The 22,319-nt window shown below is 44.9% G+C and overlaps 1 protein-coding gene across 1 annotated transcript in view; it reads right to left on the bottom strand.

Annotated features, from left to right (window-relative positions):
* Positions 1 to 19,034: 19,034 nt before the first annotated feature.
* Positions 19,035 to 22,319, bottom strand: part of LOC109645506 (pro-neuregulin-3, membrane-bound isoform) — a 265,942-nt gene continuing 262,657 nt past the window's right edge. Inside the window, exon 9 of the mRNA XM_069538704.1 lies at positions 19,035 to 19,853. Coding sequence (XP_069394805.1) covers positions 19,181 to 19,853 — 673 coding nt within the window. The 3' untranslated portion in view covers positions 19,035 to 19,180. The remainder of the gene's footprint in view (positions 19,854 to 22,319) is intronic.

The raw sequence follows: 22,319 nt of genomic DNA, 5'->3' as shown, positions 1-22,319 counted from the left end.
ACCCCTGATCCACAAACTTCATCCTCATGTTATTTAGCTTGTAGTGTTAGATATCGACAGAGACAGCGAAGTAGAAAACAGTATTCACCGTGCAGTATTTAAAAACATGTAGCCAAGCCTCATTAAAGCTCATGAAGAACAAGGTGCATTAACACAAGCAGCCGGAATGTGGTGATAAGATGCAATAATTAGAACAAGCAAAGCACAACAACATTTCAAGCAAAAGTAGAAAAATAACTTCCACTGACCTCCAATGTGCTGGAGTTCAAACAGACGTCTGCCGTCATTAAAACTGCTCTGTAGAGAAAAGCTTATTTTCCCCTTTCAGTCCTCTAAAATACTGTTCTGACTCAGGTTTAATTTTTTGTTTGTGAATTAGTTTGCAGCAGCATTAATGTGAGATTAGAAATACAAAAGTGTTCATGCTCATTATTCCTCCAGTCTGTTCCCGTCGCTGCAGATGTGGTGACGTGCACTGTGAAACACGACTGAACGATTTCCACAGGAATGAAAAATGAAAAACAATTTTTTTTAACATCGGCAGGAAAAGGACTGGGCTGACTTATGGTCCATTTAGGTGAAGACAGAAACTCTCTTTCCTCTCCCTCGTTCTCTGGATATCTACCCGTCGCTTTAACACACCGAAGCAAATGACACGTCACCGTGTCGTCACTCGGTCGAACAGTTTGACTCAAGTAAAACCTGCAGTAAGATGATACGTCCAGCGGCAGCTCACTAACGTTGATTAGTCAGATGAATTGGTTTTAAAGAACTTGAGAGACGGACAAACACAACATAGAGGGAGACATCGATACAAAAGCGGATCAGAAGGTCAACAGAGCTTCTGCAGTGAGGACGCAGGTGAAACTGAAGCAGAATCGTTTTTTATTTGCAGCAGAAAATGTTAAAGGCGTAATAATGTTGTTGATAACGGCCGCGCTGCAACAATCGTTCACAGAACCACTGTCGGTGTGCTTAATTGCAATCGGAGGTTTTTCTTGCTACAGATTCTTGAATCCGATTAAAAATATCCCGACGCCTTGAATCACGAGCTAATGTTAAGACCTTCGTTCATCATCGAGTGGAATGTAAATGAGTTGGGAAGATGTCTGCGGAGTGATGGAGGCTTCAGGAGGAATCTCCCGAGCGTCAAGGACCTGGAAGGAAGAGCAGATGTGCCGTCGTTCGGCTTTCGGATGTTTGGCAGGTGATGATTTCAGCTGTGTGATCTGGGCCGGCAGGTAACACCGTGGCTTTGATATGAGGAAGTAGGGACGGTGGAAACCTGCCAGCGTCACCTGTTGTGAGTGTCCGGGGTCAGGCGAGGACGCAGTGACCAGCGTCACTAATGAACAAGTCAGGAAGTTCCTGAGGTGAGAGGATAATCGACGGACGAGGTGACATTAGTTCAGTCAGTAAATGGGAACGACAGGAAACTAATGAGGTGAGGGGCCATTCACTTCGATGGGTTTGTTTTAGAAATGGCTCCTGCATCGACTTTGATCAACACAAAACCAACCAGCAAGTTTTGTTTGTCCTATAAAAGGAAATACTGACTAATTATATTTACATCAGCGTCTCTCAATCAAACCAATAACAAAAGACTTTGACTGATGACATCATGAGGCAGTGTGGGATCATGGGAGTTGTTGTCCGGCGCCACTGTGGATGGTAAAAAGTATTAAAGTTTTATTCACGTAACGCGACAAACGACACGAACAATCGTGATTCACGACGAGACACCGATGGAAACAGATGAAGGAACAAACAGCTGACCGGGTTTTCTCTTCGTCGTGGTTTGAAGTTGAGGCAGAGACGGACCAAGGCCACGTTGAACTTTGTTGTAGTAACATAAGCTCACAAGTCAACTTGATATATTACAGTTTGTATAATTGTTCCATTTGACCACTTTAAGCTGCCGCGTGCAGTGAGTCATAATAAAGTGACGTGTGCAGAGAACGTGACTCCTGCAGAGGTCGAGTCCCAGAGTTCACTTTTGTTCGCAGCTCCTCCAGATACACTTGTGTGTGTGTGTGTGTGTGTGTGTGTAACCATTTTCACAATTGACCATTCTGTGGTTTCCGGGCAACAAAACGTTCCTCCTCAGCGTGGATCTCCATTCAGAGCTTCGGTGTCAAGGATTAGCCGCAGCATGGCGAGAGTCTCTTCTGCGGTTCAGCCGGCGGACGTGTGTTGGTGTTTCCATTCTATTCCTCAAAATGCAATTCGAACCTGTTTGCTGTCACTGACACGCTGCATGAAAAGAGCCCGAGCGCCGCGCTGACAGGTGATCCCAGAGGCAGGTGAAGATTAACGGCTGCTGAACTTCTGCGGTGCACGGTGTGGAAGAGTTTACTGCTTTAAAATACTGACTGCTCCACGGTCAATCATTTCCAGGACTTGTGCGCGCCAGTATTATGAACCATAATATTAAATGTGCTGTCTTCTGCAGCTAACTGCCGAACCACGGCGGAAAGAAAAGCAATCCCTGCTTGTCCTCACATCGTTCACATTTTCCCTCTCGTTTCGTCACGCCGGAGCAGTGGAGCACTTTAATTCCAGTTTGTACCGAGCAGTTTCCGCAGGCGCAGATTTTAAACACAGGAAGATTTAAAGGGATGAGAAGGATTGGGCCGGACTCACCGCGATATCTCGTCTGCCGCTGCAAAGATAACCAGGTGCCTCGGATGCAGGAGACAGGACGGAGGACGTCTGGTTGAAATCTGTTTCCTGTTGACAAACCAACAAACAGGTGAACATGAAAAATAGAATCTAATTAAAATGTCATGTTGTTGGATTCAGTCAAAAACATCACAAACATTCGTATAATTGTACGAACATGTCACCAAACTTCACGGTTGTTCTCGTTTACTCAGCAACAACATCATCCAGTCTTTCTACTTTTTGGGTGATGTGGAAAAAAAAAAAAAAATCCAATTACAGCAGCAAGACAGTGTGATGATGCATTTTATTGTTCTTCAGAATATTAAAAATCAATATGTCATTTGTAAACTTTAATATTCTGCAAATACCGAAAAGCTGTTTGGCTCACGGCCGCTGGTCTGAGATCGTCCTGCTCATCGTCGCCCTGCAAACGTTCTCAGGTTGGACTCTGATGTCACACCGCCGACTCAGCGGATCGCACCAGTCTTTTCCACGCCGAGGCCTCCCGGGCAGTGACAGTCCTCGTCTTTAACGTAGACGTCTCCTGTCGCCCGTCCGGCGCGTTGACGGAGCGTCTCTCTGGCATGTTTACGCCACAGGAGCCGTTGGCACCGCGGAGCTGTCACTGACGTCTCTGCCTCCTCCAACGTCTCCCGCCTCTGTCTGGACGTCCTAATGATACCACAAGAGAAAAAACACACGCACAGGCAGATAGAGGAAACAAAGTCATCACGGCTCGGCGACATCTCGCTGCTGTTACAACACATCCTGAGAGCTGACCCAAGCAATTGTGTCTGGACGTGTGTGGTCACTGTCGTTTCTCGTGAACAACAACGTGAATCAAACGTGTGTTTTCTTCTGCTATCGTCAACCAAAGTAAAAAAGTTATTCATCATCAAATATCAGATCTACGTCATGTGTAGCATCATATCATCACTTCTATATTTCTTCATCATATTATCATGAGCATCACTACTTTACCACTTTGTAAACTTAAATACTTCTTAATTATTGAACACTGTTTTGTTTTATTCTTTTGTAAACTGTTGTATGTTGTGTTGCTGTAATCTTGGAGCAGCTCGGCACAAGGTTCCCTCAGGATTAATAAAGTCCATCTTATCTTATCTTATACTTCGTGAGCCTTGTAAATAGTAAAAGTGATTATTAATTATGTCCAAAAGCGACGTATTTAAATTGAATCTTATATTTTAAGAAATCAAACAGTGTTGTGTGTTTAGAATTAATATTCTGTAACGTAAAGTGTTAACGACAAACATCTTCCGTTCTGCCTGACGGAAAGAATCTTTATCTCAGTCCACATCATTAAGTCTCAGGATCTCCAGTGAGACAGTTCAAACTCCTCAGGCTGTTTGTTCCTCAGGCCAAGTGCAGAACGACGCAGAGCAAACGTCTCATCATTTCTAACGTCAGAGGAAAGAAAGTGTCCACAGTTTACATCAACCAGAGAATTATAGATTCTATAGTTTCCAGCTCTGATTTTGAAATTGTTGTTTGTTGTTGACAGTTTCACTGATTTGTTTGTGATCAGATGCAGCATGACTTCATTCTCAAAGTTTTTTTTTTTATTCAAGGCCTAATATCTCTAATTACTGCAAATATATGTCACAGCATTTACTTACTTACTTTACTTAAGATATAACTCACATCACAGGATTTCAAGGGTTAAATAAACTGTGAAACGAACTCGAATCCCTGAAATGTGGAAGTTTTCTATGTACGAACAAATATATTTATCAATTGTGAAATTCAATCTGAGTAACTTCAGCCGGGGGACAAACTTCAGGACGACGCTACAGAGAGAAACAAGCTTCTTGAAAAGAAAAGAGAGAAACTGAAAGTGAAGAAAGTGAGAGAATGAAACAACGACAAGTGATATTGTGTTTGTGCCATGAAAACTTTTTTCTCTCTGTCAGAACTCGGCCTGCAGCAGAGTTTCTCCTTTATGTACAGTACGTGGCTCGGCTAAACACTTTCTTCGCTTCTTTGTTTTCTCCCGTTTTAAATCAGACTGTCATGTTTTTGCCTCTTGGTGCAAATTACATCTCTTCAACCAGCCCTGTAATAGCAAACATTGATTTTTCTCCTTATGCCCCATCAACCCCAACTTTCTTGCAATGATTTAGGATTTCCCAGCGTTCTTTTGAACATCCTGGCCCATGACAAAATGTCTTCCGAGCGTTATTAGTCTGGTGTTCTGGTGTGTTTTTAAATCCTCCCTGTGGCGGCTGCAGCAAACGGAAACCGTGTCTTCCTCTTTATGAGAAATGGTGTTTTATGAGGTTTTATAAGCTGCAGAGAAGCTCCACTCGTCCCTGAGCGATTCAACACGTGACGGAGAAGTGGAGGCCAGGGACGATATTCAAGTGAGGTGAGTGGAGGATGTGGGGAGAGGAGGCGGCGGGAGGGGAGGGAACGGGGGAGGAGATCGATGATCTGTGAGGAGGAAGTAGAAGCGAGCGGAGAGGAATCAAAGACACACAAGAGGTCACGATGCTAATCCACTAAGATCCCTGCAGACTCAGTCAGTCACAGCGTCACTGTCGGAGCAGAGGCTTCGTGTGGAGCCGCAGAAAAGAGGAAACAAGTGACATGTTGGGCTGCGAGCAGGTTGAACCTTGAGTTTGATTTTGTTATTTAAAAAAAAGGGAAAAATCCGTGAAGCAGACACTTAATTTATTTTAAAAACCAAAGAAAAGAATCTTCCTGAATCTCACAAAACAAATCACAATAAATCAGGACGGAAATTTTCTTGAGGGCCAACGGCTTCGTAGCACTGGGAAAAAAAAGTCACTTTTGATGCATTGGTTTATTATAAACTTCTCCCCAAAGGAAGATGCACTCACTGAAACTGAGAAACTCCTGCGGATAAATCACTCACGCAAATAGATTAGATGATGATCCATTAATCCTGAGACAATATTCCTGATGGAGAAAAACTGAGCGACTGTTATTAGTCATTCCTCTTTCCTGCCTCAGAACAATGATCTTATTGTCTAATTGATAAAAACTGTTTGACTTGTGATTGAACTTTACGCCTCCTTCGACCAGAGCAGTTCAATCTACACACATCTTTCTTAAACGAGGGTACTGCGACCTTTGGCCCCTGAAATCGAATCAGTTCATCCATCAGACCAAGTGAACTTTTGTACCAAATTTGACGAAATTCCCTCGAGGTGTTTTTGAGATATCGTGTTCACAAGGATGAGTCGGACAACCTGAAAACAAAACAACAGCTGTGTCTCAATTCAGCGGCCACTTCCTGCAGAGGAGCCGGTCTCCGATCTGAAAGAATGAGACGGTCCTGGTTGTCCTCATTGCCTCACCGGCAGTTCCAGCCATCGCCTAGCAACAAAGCTATAGTATCTGCGGAGCAGCTTTAAACCTTTTGGCTCGCCGCACGCCGCACGCACTTCAAATCAAAACGAATCTGGTGCAGAAGATAATGTCTCCTTTTCTAGCTGAGATTTCCGGGACAAAAGAAAAAAGGTGAATAGGCCTGAAAGTCCGGCGTATGAGGACAATCTGACAATGTAAGAAAAAAACCCCTGCTTCCTTAAGTTCGACATTTTCTTACAACCTTGCTTTGTTTTGTTCAGGGAATGTTCCTGTTACCGTGGGAACACTGTGACCGGTGTGTGGGGGTATCGAGCCTTCAGGAGAGGAAGGTAATCGGCGACTGAATCTATTACAGTGGCTGCAGGAGGATTTTAGACTCTATCATATGGTGTAGATTTGATTTTAAATTGATAAAGCTGCTCATCGTTCTGTAATATGTAATAATCCATCATGAGGAAGTTCTGATGAGTTCAACTCGTCCGAGGACGTTTGTGTGATTGAAGGATTTCCATGAAACTTGATGGACAGTGATGGGAAAACAAACAACTCGTTAAAGTTTGGCCACAGCGAGGAATGACTCAATCTCCAATTTCCAAAGGAACTAATTCCTAAAAGTGTTTTTAGGGAACTGAAGTCTGTTGATGTTTGTAATTTGGGACTTGGAGCAGAAATGCACTTCACTGATTCAGACCCTAAATGCAGCACATTGTCGAGGTGATTACAGTTTTCAGTCTCCTTCCTTAAAGTCTCTACGAGCTTCACACACCTGGAGTCGAGCAGTTTATCCCTTTTCCTTTTGGCAGATCCTCTAAACCGCCATCAGACTGAAGAGGCAGCGTCTGACCTGCCATCTCGAGGTCGCTCCACAGATGTTGACCAGGGTTGAAGTCTGGGCTCTGGCTGCACTCAGGCGCAGTCTTGGACGCCTCTCCAGCATTGTCTTGGTCAAACGCTTCGGGCTATTGTCTCTGGTGGCGTGCACCCTTGTGGAGGTTTTCCTGCTGGACGGTACCAGTCTGCCTGTCCCTCTGCGTGATGCCGCCGCCGCCGCCACCGCCGCCACCGCCGCCGCCACCGCCGCCGCCACCGCCGCCGCCGCCGCCACCGCCACCGCCGCCACCGCCGCCACCGCGCTCCACTGCAGGGACGGTATTAGCCGGGTGATGAGTAGTGCTTCGTGTTTGCCAGACAGTGTTTGGCGCTCTGCCCGGACAGTTCAGTTACTGTCTCCTCAGACCAGAGGATTTTTTCCTCATGGTCTCAGAGTCATTAAACACTGTCTGGCCCAGCAGCTTGTCATATACCTTTTACTCCCCCCCCCACCACAAAGGCCGGCTCACTCCAGAAAAAGTCTCGGAGTTTTCAAACTTTTTCTATTTAATAGCAATCGAGGACAACGTGCTCCTGGGGACAGTCTTTCAAAAGTGGTTCCGTAACCCTTCCCCCGATCCTTGTCTCGCCACAATTATGTCATGTGGGTCTACGGAGAGTTCCTCGGACTTCCTGTCTGTTTTTTTAAATCTGAAACTTCAGACATTGCACTCACACTTACTAGAAACCGGGATGCACAATCATCGTCACCTGCCAAAATGTTTGCTGGCTGCTTAACTGACATAAACTTCATGCAACATGGAAACTACATACAGCCTCCGTCACGTGTTCTTCTCTCACAGGCGCCATTTGCACAAATTTGCGGCCTGATAGTACACAGCACGTTTCCATACTTCAGTCAGTGAGACACGGCACATTGTTTAGTTTTTGTACCGACGTGGATGTGAATCGTGATCAACTTTCTAAACTGTGTCCAATCAATTCAATCTGCCAGGTTTCTGTCACATCTCAAAGTAAATCCAAGCAAAGAGGCTTCTCATAATTCAAAGCACCACAGGTTAAATTAAAATGTGCAGAAAGTCAAGGTGTCTGAATTTTTTATTTTCCAGGATTCATTCATTATTTGAAGGGTTGTGGAGTTTGTAATTTGCCCACATGAATAAACAAGGTCGAGCGTATCATTCAACTTAACAGCGTCTCGACAAACGACTGTGGCAGCCCTTCACCCTGCACCACTTACTGCGATACGTGGAAACTCAATGACGGTGACTCTGTCACAGCTCGTCAACGCTGCGTCTCTCACTTCGCACGACGGCCGGCTGAACGTGGACACAACTAAAGAAGCTGTCGTCAGCTCATCAAACCCACGCTGGACAGAAGAACAGGTCGACGGGTGGACGACTTCAGTTCAATCAACATGATCAGACCGTGTCTCGTGTCTCATCATGGTAAACTTATTCCTGGAGTTTTAAAAAGAGTTTTTTTTAATGTTGTTTGTAATATCGCCAAGCTGCCAAGGATTTAAGATAAGTTTCTTTTCAAAGTACGGTTTTGAAATTTCTTCCGTTTCACAGTAGTCTCATTAGCCGGCGTCATGAGAGACACGGAGCGGAAGAAATCCAGGAGAGACGCCTCCGTCTCCTCTTCATCTCTCAATGAGCACAGGCTGCAAAGTCTAAACTGTCATTGTCAAGGATTATTTCAATCTCCTTGGAAACCAGAGTCAGTGATATGGATCCGTTCCTGATCCTTTTTCCATGAATGATATCAAAATAATGAGCGGTTGTTTGGACTCGCACAAACTAAATCTGTGTGTGTGTGTGTGTGTGTCAGCAAACCCTCAGGAAAGTTGATGAAGTGATTTTCTTAGCGGTAGCACACCACAGTGCCGGCTGCCTGAAGGCGTCTGGTAGGTGATGGGATTCTCCAACCATTAGACTCACTCGCCCAAGAATATTATTATTGATTTGGATCTTGAGCTACAGCCTATTGAACGCAGCGACTTGTTTTTTCAACAGAAACAGCGGTAGTGGGAGCTATCGTTCAGCGCTAATGACATCATTTTGCAAGGATGCCTCCTCTCTCCTGAATGGGCGCTGTAAATATATTTATTTATCACTTTCACAGGCAAGTTCGAGAGGGGAGAGGAGATTACCTGTCGAGATTATGCCCGATGATTAATGTTTGTTTGGGCACTGCGAGATAATGCGCATTTGATTTAATGACTAAAATGAATCGCTTCTTTGCAAGTTGCAACTTCAAATAGCTTTCCTGGCGTCGGGGGAGGCTGCGGGGTGGGGGGGGGCGGCGAATAAAATGTCTGGATTTCTAAACGAAGGGAAGATTAAAAGACACAAATAGGCTAAATAGACTTATACTTCATGTGTTAGTGACAGTAATGTCTTGTTCCTGGTCATTTCCATGAAAGTAATATATGAAGATGAAAATGAATCATACGCAGGGAAATGGGGAGAATATGTATCCGTCATGGAAACTGTCAAGTGAGCAATTTAGAAAGATTTCCATTTTTCTAAAACCAGACACGTTTCACCCCCCCCCCCCCCCCCCCCCCCACAAAAAAAAAACCAACTATTAAAAAGTGAGAGTTTGTTGCCAAAAACCTAATTTCACACGGAACCTCTCTTTAATTTTGGGAATTAGAAAACTAGAATTTAATTAATGCAACCACGCAATACGAAAACTGTGCGTCTAAAAACAGGAAGGCAGCTCAGACAACTGGAAGTGACGGACCGGGCCTGCAGGCTGCAGCTTTGGTTGAATCGGAGGCGTCTCTCAACGGGGAAGGGAAAAAGCAGATGATTGCCCTCGGGCCCCGAGCTGAGAGTGGGCCCCTGGAGAGAACTGATGTCATCAGTGCAGAGCAGTGACAAGTGAGAGAGATGCCACGGTCAGACGTGAGGACATCACCGTCGTGTTTCTGGGGAAGAGAAAAAAAAAAAAAAAAAGGATTCAGAGTTGGGGACCGCCCGGTATTTCCCCAGAAACCACGACGGTAAAGCGGCTCTGCCGTGGTCGGAGCAGTAAGATAATTCTTTACCTGCGGAGGACGAACGTCTGTGCAGGAGCAGATTACTGTGATTTATGTGATTCCACTTCTCCAAGTCTCTGGCCTCCACGATTAGACACAAACACAAAAACACACAACATTAACTTTACTGTGAGGAGAACAGGCTCCACGTTCTCGTAAGGCGTGATGTCAGTTTCTTATCCTTCATCTCATCCATACACGAGCTCACACCTGGGAACTGAACAATCGAATCCAATCTGTTGGTCGATAGATAAATCTGATGGATCAAAAATAATGCAGGTTCCTCCGTCCTGGTGTTTTTAAAAAGGTGTCTGAGGCTGATTTGGGGTTTTAGGTCTGTTTAGCATTTCAGAACATCAGGAGAAGATACTTCAGTGAGCAGGGAGAGGGACGCTGAAGAGAGGAAATCCTCATTATTACCTGTCGCTGTTATTTTCACTGCACACATTAGATGAACAGACTCTATAGAAGCTGGAAGCAGAAATGAAAAAGTCTGTAAAGACGACGCTCCGCTTCAATGCTGTGAAACTGCAGCGCTGCTGAAGAGCTTTGAATAGATTCTCACTCATGAGTAGAGAAACTTTAGATGCAGTGAACAGCTCTGATAATTATCTTCAAGTGTTAAATATAGTTTTTTATAATAAAAAGAAAATGCTGCGAAAATCAGAGAGGATTCATTATTTAAAAGGTTCCGTGTTTAAGATTTAGGTGAAAAGTTAGTGACAGAAATTTAATATAAAATAATCGATGTGATGTTTTCATCTAAATTGTACAAATTGTTTTCTTCACCCTAGAATGAGCCCTTTATATTTTAATACTTTATATTTTAATACTTTATATTTTAATACTTTATATTTTAATACTTTAGACTTACATGGAGAGCAGGTCGTCTCTACGGAGGCTGCCATGTTTTTTATGAAACATAAAATCAATCGAAAGAAAAAAATAAGTTGACTTTTGAGTTATTACAGTCACTGAACTTTAATTGGCTTCAGTAAAATCTTTCAGTCTTTGGTGTAGATTGAACAAATGGAGTAAAAACAGCTTTGCAGAATATAGATCCTGTCCGTCTCTATTTATTTATTAACTTATTAAACCGTACTTTTTTTATCTTGAAGTTTCTCCCCCTCTGAGAAGAAGAAGAATCCTGGATCTCCCATGAAGATCCCGTCCTGCCCTCTGGATGTTTTTCCAATTAAGCGCCACCAAAAGAAACGCTCTTTGGAACAGATGGTCAAAGTGTGTGATCAATCATTCATCGCACTCAGCTCCTGGTTCGTCCCATTTCGAACACGTTTTCGAAAAATAAAATATAAAAACTATGGATGCGGCCTCCAGCGATCACAATATCTCCAAACTTCTCCTGGTGGGTAATATTTTATTCATAACGAGCGCAGCATTAGGAATGTGCGTCAGGTTTTCCAGCTCTGCACAGAAGCCGTCCTCCTTTCAGCTCTGCACACGTCTCTTCTCTTTGCTGCTTCTCCAACACTTTCGGTCTCCAGGGGCCATTTTGCACCGTAGACCATGGAATTCGACTTAATGTCCTGAACGGTGATTTGTTACCGCGGACTCAAGTGGTTCGGATCACGCCTCGCTGTGAGGTCACTTTCTGTTGTTTCACGGACTCCATCATCCTCTGCAGTCAGAGTGTGGCTTTCCCCCCGAGGACCGATTTCCACTCTCACAGTGTTCTGAACAACACAAAACCTTTTCCCTGTGTTTTATCGTTTGCTCCTCTGCAGCAGGCAGGGATGCAGTGGTAATTATACAACATTAATTTACAGCATCATAACAGTGTCACAGTTCTCAGGAACAAGACCCGAGGGTACGACTGCAGGAGAGACGTGCAAAAGTTTGTACGCAAAAGGGTTGCTGCAGAGTTTGTACTTTAAAATATCTGGGTTACAAATGTCCAAGCAAACAAAAGCACAAAGGGTCAGACCGAGGCAAAGTCCAGAGAAGGAAGGCAAGGTGAAAAACAGAGCGGGGGGGAAAAGGGCAGGTTTATATAGCAGAGGGGAGGAGGGGAGGAGGGGAAGAGGAGGGGAGGAGGGAGTGAAATGACAGCATTAGATCATGTATTCACAAACAACAGGAAATAATGAATAACACACAGAGAAGAAGAAGAAGAATCAAAAAGGCTGATCGGCCAATTTGTTAAAAAAACTAATCACTTCTCTGGATCCTGCTGCAACTATTAACAAAGAAATGCATCAGAAAACATAACCTTCATGGAAGAACTAAGAATAATTCTATATTTGCACAAGAGGAAAATAAAGGTAAAGGTATTAAAAATACATACAACCCTGTTCCTGTGCAATATGAAGATAACGGCTGTATCCTTGCGAACGATTGTAAGATATTGAATTTGTGCAATTCTTTGTAATACCCACTTTGTGCTGCGGCGCTTCTTGAATGACGGATGTGTCTGACGGTGGGAGCTGCGGCGTCGTGCGGCAAAAACAGAAGGTGCATTAAAACGGAGGTTTTACGTTGCTCCTGCAACATCCCAGGTAAAAAGACGTTTTTTTTTGACGAGGACAGTTTGACATCGTCACCAAGTCCCAGCCTGGATGTTGCAGTTCACTGACACCAGGTAACGTGAGGAAGGAACTGAGTTTGATCACGGATCAGCTTTAATAAAAATGTGCATTGATTGTGTGACGTTTCCAGCAAACCAGATAACGTCAAACTGTTCCTGCAGCGATTTAAAAACCTGACGCTCAGACTGAGGCCAGAGGAGGAGGGGCCAGTGTCGCAACTACGCTGACAAACAGGAAGCTGATTAGTAATTTGCTCTTGTTTGAATTTTAGGGCGAACCAACAGGAAGTAGCCTCTTAGATTTAAAATCCCTGATCAGACTTTAGCCGAGCTCTGTTTCTTTTCTTTCGTTGCGGACGCACGGGATCTGCGACCACAGGAAGCTGAACTCACCTTTACGGGAATTATAAGAACGACAAAGCTTTCAGAGGAGGAATCAGACTTTTTCTTATTCTGCTCACAAAACACAATCAGCCTGCTTCAGCACAACCTTGGTGAACGGGGTGAAGCCTTCTGGGGTAAACGTGCTGATCTGAATATCACTTTATATGTAAATTGCTGTGATTAATTCAATCAAAAATAGTGACAGAGAAACATGAGATTCTGCTGACGTTAAGAAATTCACCCATCTGTGGTTCAGTGTTGCTTCGTCAACGGTTTTTCTCATTTGATTCCGATGAAGTGAAAATCATTTCTCCCCTTATTGAAGTTGTACATCTTCTAATTCTGTAAGAAACGATCCAACGATCACATTTCAAATCAAACGTCAACTCAACAAACAAAAGTTGAGCGCTTGTTCCTGAGTGAGAGGAAGACGGAGAGGAAGGGTCAGCAGATAAATCAGCTGCTCCCACTCGCTCTGTTCCATCGTCAGATACTTTGAGATGTTAGCATAGCTAGTTTCTTAGCGTTGTCACTGCTGCACAATGAATCCTGGGACAGAAGAACCTGTCGTCTGCATCATGTGTGATTCATGTTTACTCACCAACTTCTTCTTTTTCCTTCCGTGAACTCTGACCTCTGCCTGTAGGAATACGATGCAGCAGACCTGTGTATGTGTGTGTGTGTGTGTGTGTGTGTGTGTGTGTGTGTGTGTGTGTGTGTGTGTGTGTCCACATTCATCATCATCCTAAATAAAAAAGGAACCAATAAGGTTATTTGAGGTTTTGGCTGCTTTAAGCCTGGTTGAGTTAAAAAGGAGGTTTTGATTTGACGTGAGCAGAAACGTGTCACGAGACGTCAGCGTGTGAGACGGATCTCTGTGAACTGCTGCTCATGGTGCGGAGACAAGACTGATTTGTGTCTGTCATGTTTCACTTGCGGCTCACGATCATCCGGATCCCAACATGGCTGCTTCCTCTGATGTGAGCTTCTCGCTCGTCTCGCGTTTTTTTCCAACACAACAAAGTCAATCTTGAAATGTTTTGCAGCTGCAGAAACCGGAGAAACTTTCCTTCGTCACGTGGAGAAGAACAGAACCGTCTCTGCTCAGCGTTTATTCTGATAAAAACACTCGACCATTCGTTGACTATAGGAAATAAAAACTGTGGCTCCTGTAGATGACAGGAAACTGTGTACGCTGACCCACTTCACACACACACACACACACACTCTCATTTAAACATGGTACCCTGCAACCCCTCATTATGTGCAGCTGAACTCTGAACCCGTGCGACGATTAGCTCTAAATGTGCAAATGCACTCGCTCCTGGTGGATCCTGCAAATTAAAAGAAACGAGAGAAGAGTTGGACCTGGATGAAGAACTCCTCATCTGTGCCCGTTTGTGGTCGTTAGGATTTGTGTTTTCTTTTCCAGAAAAAAGTTTACTGCAGGAAAACATCCGCCGCAACAACTCGAATCGAAAGCCTTTCAATCCGACGCTGGAAAGGATCAGCTCCGAGAGTTGGAAGGTTTTTTGTTAAAGCAGATAAACTGTGACCTCGGTGAACAAGCTGAAGTGAACGACTACAAATAAAAGACACGGAGAAAAAAAAAAAACCCCAGCAACACTCACATGAACACTTCGCTCCGGTCGTCATGATTTCAGCTTCGTCGTCGCTGTCGGGTGTTTGAATTCTTCTGGGGTCCATCAACACGCCAACTCGCTCTCTGGGACTCCTGCGGACACGTGGACTCAGTCGGACGTTACATCACAGGGATCTGTCTCATGTCCCGTCCAACTGATTCAGGAACTTCTCCGGGTTGCTGCAGGTTGCCCCCCCCCCCTCACTGTCTCTGGCTCTTTCCACCTGCCTCTGACTTGAGTCAGTTCAAACCATCTTTCAAATCAAAGCGTCGTTGCATCATGGCTGTTTGTTTTGTAGCCGTCCAGGCTGCAGCGGTTTGTGTGAGGAGGAGAGAACGGTAGAGAGAGAGATGTTAACAAGCACGCACACACACACAAGTGAAGAACATGCACGAATCACACACACACACACACGCTCACAAAGGTTCATCGTATCTGGGCTCAACAATAGTGAACTGGCAGCTGCCTGGTCTGGATGTAAAGAGCTGCAGCTCTTATCTCTCTGGCCTGATGGTCTAACCTCTACTGCCTGCCATGACACGCACACACACACATACACACACACACACACACACACACACACACACACACACACACACACACACACACACACACACACCATAGTTACTACTTGCCTTAACTTAAACTAAACCTAAACATAAAACACGTCTTCACATTATAATATAATAATTTATATTATTGATTGATATGTGTCCCCATGAAGAAGAACAGTCCCCGTAATGGAACTGTGTTAGGTCCCCACAACATGAGTAATACCTACACCACCCCACACACACACACACACACACACACACACACAGGTCGAACCACCTGACTGACGACAGCTGAAGTGGCTAAACTGCGGCACAGACCATAAATCTTTGTGGCTTTGTTTCAGGAGGAGAAGTGAAGGGAGAGCGCGCATACACACACACACACACACACACACACACACACACACGCACACACACACACACACGCACACACACACACAGCTCGCTGCACAAAGACAAACCTGACTCATGCATGACGGGATCTGGGTAAATACTGATTCTAGACTTAGTGGCTCGTTGAACTTTCTTCTCTCCTACAGTGGCGTCGTCACGTTCCTGCTCTGATAACCTGCGTTATTTAAAACAAGCCTATAGATTCCTCCGGTTGCACTCACACACACAGATGTAGACCTTGTGGAGTCTGACTGTAATGAAGAAAGGACAACAGATTGTCCCCTCGTTTCTCTTCCTGTGATAAAAGTAAAAGCAGCAGGATGTGAAGCTGTGAGCACTGTTCACTTACTGGCACATGTAAAAACCATTTAAAGATGTTCGGAGAGCAGACGCCTGCATGAAATGAGTTTCCCCCCTCTCCTCAGTTGTATAATTACTGATGCTCAGACGGACATTGTGCTGAAGAGCCTGCATGTCTGAAGGTGAAGTAATAACTTCTGCAGGTCTGTCAATTAAAGAGGTCGATCCTGTGTCTGACGGTCACACAGGTGATGATGCAAAGTGAATATGACTTCATTGAGAAGCCACAGGAAGCGTTTTATTCCTCTCCTGGGTCGCAGAGTGAAAATGAACACGAGGCGAAGGTTCACCACCGATGCATCACGTGTGTGTGTGTGACCGGGGCCTTCGTGCTGCGTTCACACCAAGAGAGAATCCAAGTTTGAGCGCAGCATCCTTCCTGTTTACTCGTGGTTCTCACGCCAGCAACACGAGTAAACACAACCCACAAATATAATAGAGGAGAGAAGGACCGCGAGCTGAAGTGACGGTGATCGCCGCGTCGTGGAAACGCCAGAGAAGCCGCCATGTGCGGGGCGGGGCCATGTCTCCGGTGAGTTTCATCCTCAACACTTTTTCTTTTGAGTTCTTTGCATTGCCTCTGTGTGAAATCTTGGTGTGAACGCAACAGTACGTTTTTAAAATGATTTTACGTTAAATTACATTTTGTACAAAAATCTGACGACGGTGAGATTCAGGACTCGTGTCGGATAAGAAAACAAATCCAGACAATGCTTGCAGACTTTTATCTCTTAGAAGCTCATACACTGATTACACTCGGTCAAACAAATAAAGTCACATTTTTTTTGCACCGTGTCTGTGCACAGACACACAACAACCTCCATGACTCAGCAGTGTTTGTGCTGGTGGGGACATTATGGAATTCATGGACGTGAGTATCAAATAACCCAAACTGCTGTGGTTCAACAGTTTCATATAGAAAAGAGCCTTTTTCCAGGGTTCAGTGGCAGTATGGCAAAAATAAGCCTTCAATAGAAAATGGGAGAAAGAAGGAGATAAAGCTCGGGGCTGTTTTTTTGTGTGCGAGTGTGCGTTTGAATAAAATTTAGCCTTTCCATTTAGGCATTTATAAAATAAAAAGAAATAAAAAAGAAAGGGGGCAGAGGTGAGCTGTGAATGTTCCCGAGGATCAACCATTGTGAGATTTGATGAGTGAAATCTCAGCGACTGTGAAATTATCAGGAGTGTTGCATTAGCGAGTCACACGTCTCTGAGCCGGGGAGCACTGATCACACACACGAGAGAGAACCATGTAGAGAACACAACATGGCTGAAAGAAACGCTTTGACTTTATCTGGGAGCAACATTCACAGACTTTGAGTTTTTCAATGCAAGACTTATTTCATATCACAAACATTAAGCATCCAGGAGTCAGAGTGCAGCTCTGAAAACAAGCCCCGAGCCCCTCGTCAGTCATTTCACCGAGAATAAAAGCTGTGAAACAAGAGTCGCTCCTCCTGCCTCGAGCTTTTACAATTAAATCAGCTGATTTTCTTCCAAATCAAACGTCCTTTAAATGAATAAAATAAAAAAGAAGAAATGTCAATATTTGTTTCCAGATTGAACAAATTCATTTTTCCAAAGTTTCCTCCCTATCTGTGCCCTTTTCTCTTTTTCAACAAATCCACCATGAGCTCATCATGTACAAGCATTCATGTAACTTTGAATTACACAGTGTAGGAAATAAAAGTATGAAATGTTGTCTCCTGCTGAAATGGATGGATTTGGATTATTACACCACAGATTTGATGCACGTGTCCAAATAAAGCACTGTTGTGTAGCTTCGACTGTAAATAAAGACGGACGACGCGTCGCCACTTCCTTCAAGAAATGAAGCCAAATAAATCATCTTCTAAGGAAATGTATTTAATATGTACTTGGATTTTTTGGGCGTTTGATAAAGTCTCAGTGTTCAAACACACGGAGCGTCTTACACGTAGTTTCCGTTCTTTTCATCCTTCACTGCAGCTGATTAAGATTTGGCTTCACTTTGAGGGAGCTGCCGCGGCGTCCGTCTTTGCCCACGGTCTACGGTTGGACACTGACCCGGGTTTCTCGAAGCCGTTGCACCAGGCTGTGTGTGAAAAGCCGCAGATTACCCAGCATGCACGTTGGACAGGATGCTGCAAATGTTTGTCCGAGCATCCGACGTAAACAGCCGATACTTGGAGAAAGAGCTCTCGGAGAATCGTCACCATTTTCTTTTTTTTTTAACTTATTGTCACCAGAAACATTTGGCTGCAGCTTCAGACAGATTCAAAAGCTTCCGATTCATAGGATACAACATAGAGACATTTATTTCTTCTTTCAATCCCCAAAAACCACGTGCCCCCCCCCCCCTCCCCTCCCCCATCAGCCCCCAGAAAGCAGCATTGTTCGTTAATAACCAAAAATGAAAAAAAACGACATCGACATCAAAAAAAAAAAAAAAAAAGTCTGATTAGCTCCTGTGGTGCTTCCTATTCCTCCGTCCTTCCTCTGTCCTTCTCCTCGTCCGACTGAAAAATAATGCACAGGTGAGTGTGTGTGTGTCCGCATGTGTGAAAATATCATTTGTAACAAAAAAGAAAAATCTAGATTGATTTGAATCATCGTCTTTAACAATCTGTCCTCTGAAATCTGAGCCACTGGTTTGTTCTTCTTCTCCCTCTTCCCCCAGCACACACACACACACACACACACACACACACACACACACACACACACACACACACACACACTCTCTCACACACACTTCGAGCCGAGGAGGAGGAGCTTTAGTTTTGAGTCGTAAACCGTCCAAACTGTCGTCGGTGACCGCAGCGGGCTGCTCTGTCGTTCTTGGCGGGGTAGAAAGTTTTTTAAAAGGCAAGAGGAGGCGGAGAGATCGTGTGTGGCGGCTCCTCCCTCGTCGGCTGGATTCTGCGGCAGGTCGGCGGGAGTCCGACCCGTGGCTCGTGGATGTGCGGCGGGACGTTAGAACTGAGCCGGAACCAAAACGTGACACAGTTAATACAAAACAGGGAGAAGAAAGAAAAAAGAAAAATAGTTACATCATTCCTGTGTTCTTCAACTTTGCACTTGGTCACTTTTTGAATTCCATATATTTATATCCATATATATTTATATATATTTATATATTCTTTTTACAATTAAAAACACCATGGAGTTGACAGACTATTTGGTTTCTTTTTGTCTAAGTGTTTCTCTTGTTTTGTAAATAAATGCATGTAAATATTTTGTTCTCTTTTTCCCGCGCTGTCAGTCGGCCGCTCCAGAAGTGTTTGTATCCGTACGTTATGCATATCATCAGAATTTCCATATTACATTTTTTTTTTTTCAACTCAGCATTTCCGTTGCAGAACACCGCAGTCCGTCAAACACTATCAAACCGAAGGTGAATGTACTAAATCGAGTCCTCTCATTGGCCGGCGTGGCCCAGGTCTCTGTGTGATAGGCTGGGGCTGAGGAGCTGGGTCTGCGTTGGTCCGTTACAGCTCAGCACGCCAGCGCTTCCTCCGTTAAGGTTCAGGAAGCAAACTGTTTCTCTGGCCTCCAATGGCGCAGCCGCCACTCCGCTGACCCCGCCCTCCTCCTGCTTCCTGTGAGCCAGCGCCAACGCCCTGAGCTGCTCCTGCGCCTCCTCCAGCAGCAGCGCCACCTCATCCTGCTGCGGGCCGACGACGGACGAGCAGGAAGAAGACGACAGCTCCACGTGTGCCGCCTTCCCTCTCCTCTCGGCCTTGCAGGGCGTGGCTCCGCACTGGACAGACTTTGAGGCGGTTGCCAGAGTGACGCTGGTTTGCATACACGACACCTCGTTGTCATGGTGACACTGGACGGAGGGGATGATTGGGATAGAGCAGGAGCGGAAGGGAGGAGGCGGAGAGTGGCCTTGGCGGCGGCCGGGCCTCCGCAGGCTGCGGGTGGCGGGACTCGAATCGTACTCGGAGGGAGCACACGGGCCGGAACGTACCTCGGAGCGACCGCTCCAAGGTGACAGCGACGTTGTCTCCATGGAAACAGGAGTTTGCATATGTAGGCAGGCGTCTCGTCCGGGGTCGTCGCCCGGGTCGTCTGCCTGCGTTTGGCAGCTGGGGGGACACGGACACAGGGACCAGAGACGGACAAGACGGAGACAAACAGACAAGAGAAGGAACAAATGTTATTAAACTGGAGAGAACTTCACTGAGAGGACAAGTCATTCCGTCTTTCAGACCGATTTCAACTCCTTCGTCTTTTCAAACTCCCACGCTGAAACCCTGGCAGAATACACACAGGGACAGCTCTCCGCCCTTTGCCATTTCACAGGCTGACTGAGGATGCTGAAAGGGAAGGAGATGAGCCTGACGTCTTTCTTTCATCTCTTTATATCCCAGTCTGCGCACACACTAAATAACTCCCCCCCAAAAAAACCCCTCTGCTGCTTTATATAAGTGCAAGGTAACGGCAAGTTCACTTTTTATATTATTGATTTAATGACTCTAATCACGCTGAAAATAAAGAGTGTTGTTGAAAGTTTAAGGCGTTCGGCGTCGGTCAAGGACGACTGCTGTGATCAGACGCCACGTGTGCTAATTCTAACGAAGCAGTTCCAGTTTTAGGTCAAGGCCGTTTGCTTTGTTTGAAACTCCGTCAGTGATTGAATAACTCCACTGATTCAAGTCGTGACAGGTTTGGGCCTCGGTCGCACCTTCGACCTGCAACATGCTCGTCTACTCGCTGTGTGTTGCCTGATCTGTTTCTGGAACAACCTCAGCTCTGAGCGTCCTGCTCATTCTGTCTCTCTGTAGCTCTTAACGTCCCTGTGGTCAACTGAACCGAACACTCGCATTCACACAAGAAGAAGAAGAAGAAGTGATTACGAGGAGGGAAACAGGGACGTTAGTTTACATGCACTGCTGCAACCCAGAGACACAGGGGAAATAATATTAGTTCCATATTCTGACCTTGAGTGAGACCAGTGGTTTTTACTGATCTGACATATTCCGACAGAAACAGACAGAAGGATGCTGATATCAGCTGATTCTGCAAAACATCGAGTTACATTTAAATCACATTGCAAAAAAATCCATCTCCTCATGAAACCACATTTAAATTCACCGGATCAGGATATTCATGTGGATCTGGACCAAATTAGTCCCATAAACATGAATTATTCTTTGAGAAATCAATAACAAATATAAAAAAAATGTGCAAAGAAAGTGAAATAAAAAAAATATGTGGATCCAGAACCAGCTCTTCCCGGACCACACCCTTCCACAAACAAACCAACGCTGATAAAAACATCACGTCATTGGTGGAGATCATATCCGGCAACTGTATATATGACACGTAATTCAAGTCCAGGACACAAAAACAAGTTTCCTGGATGATACTTTGACTTGTTGCTTGACGATCCATGAACACAACACAACTCTATGTCCACCGTGATTCCACTTCATGAGTAGTATTTGTTTTCTCGAGCTGATGAGCCCACGTCGCTCCGGCTCCTCCTCCTGATTTCAAACACAAGGTTTCCGTCCCCCTGACATTTAAATGATGTGTCTGATGGGGAACCTGTGACACCAGAGAATTTAAAAACACTGATGATTCTTGAATCACTATATTCTTGTGTCTTCTCACGTCCCAACTGTTGCACACGATGCTGGATCTTTCGAGCTTAGTGCAAATATAAACTTGGTGACCCAGTGTTTTATATTTGAAGACCGATCTCTGAGTGTGAGTCCTGTGAAGTAACATCACAGTAAATCTGTGTGTTCATCCAATTTACTGGAGCCCAGACATAATCTCTGTGAGACTGACCATTGTTATCAGCGTCTGAATCAAGCTGCGTTCTCGAGCGGCGTCTCATTATCTTTATGTAATAATTCATAATCCTCTGCAAAGTCTATGGCTGCTTCTGCCGTGTCAATATTCAACTTCTGTTCCCTCACTCACACACACACACACACACACACTTAAATCTTCCATCGAGGTGTGTGTGAAAATAGAGGGTGGGTGGAGAAGGTGCTTTTTCAGACTCAAAGGAAATCACATCCTCGTTTTATCGCCGCAGTATTTCTCCCAAGACGTGAAAAACCTCTCTGAAAACCACCGCAGAGATTTAGCAAGGCCCACGGAGAGGATCCCCTGAGCGATAAGAGAGGATGATGTGAGGGTGCTAATTCCCAAGATAACATTCAGAGACAAATCTCTCTTTTGATGTGTTGAAACACAATCAGACTGCGAGAATCTGTGAAGCAGAGTTCAGATGTAGAGCCCGGAGCGCCGCGGGAGCAGCTGGAGGGGTATTACACCAACACTGTTTGCAAGTGAGGTAAGATAAGTGACCGGGCACTTATCTTTTACAGGAGCTCATTACATCTACATGTGTTAACAGTCATTTTATTAATCCGTCCCCCCTGCAGATAATTTCTCAAAAGATCTCATCTGTGTGCTGCTGAAGTGAAACGTGTAATGCGATGCGGTGACCTTGTAACTCTGCGAAATGTTCCAGAGAAGCAAAGCACGAGCGTTTACACGTCTGTGGGAGTGTGCACGCCCACACGTGGACAGAA

Source organism: Paralichthys olivaceus, chromosome 14 (assembly GCF_024713975.1).
Source record: "Paralichthys olivaceus isolate ysfri-2021 chromosome 14, ASM2471397v2, whole genome shotgun sequence".
Lineage (NCBI taxonomy): Eukaryota > Metazoa > Chordata > Actinopteri > Pleuronectiformes > Paralichthyidae > Paralichthys > Paralichthys olivaceus.
This window is presented reverse-complemented; position numbering and strand designations above follow the sequence as displayed.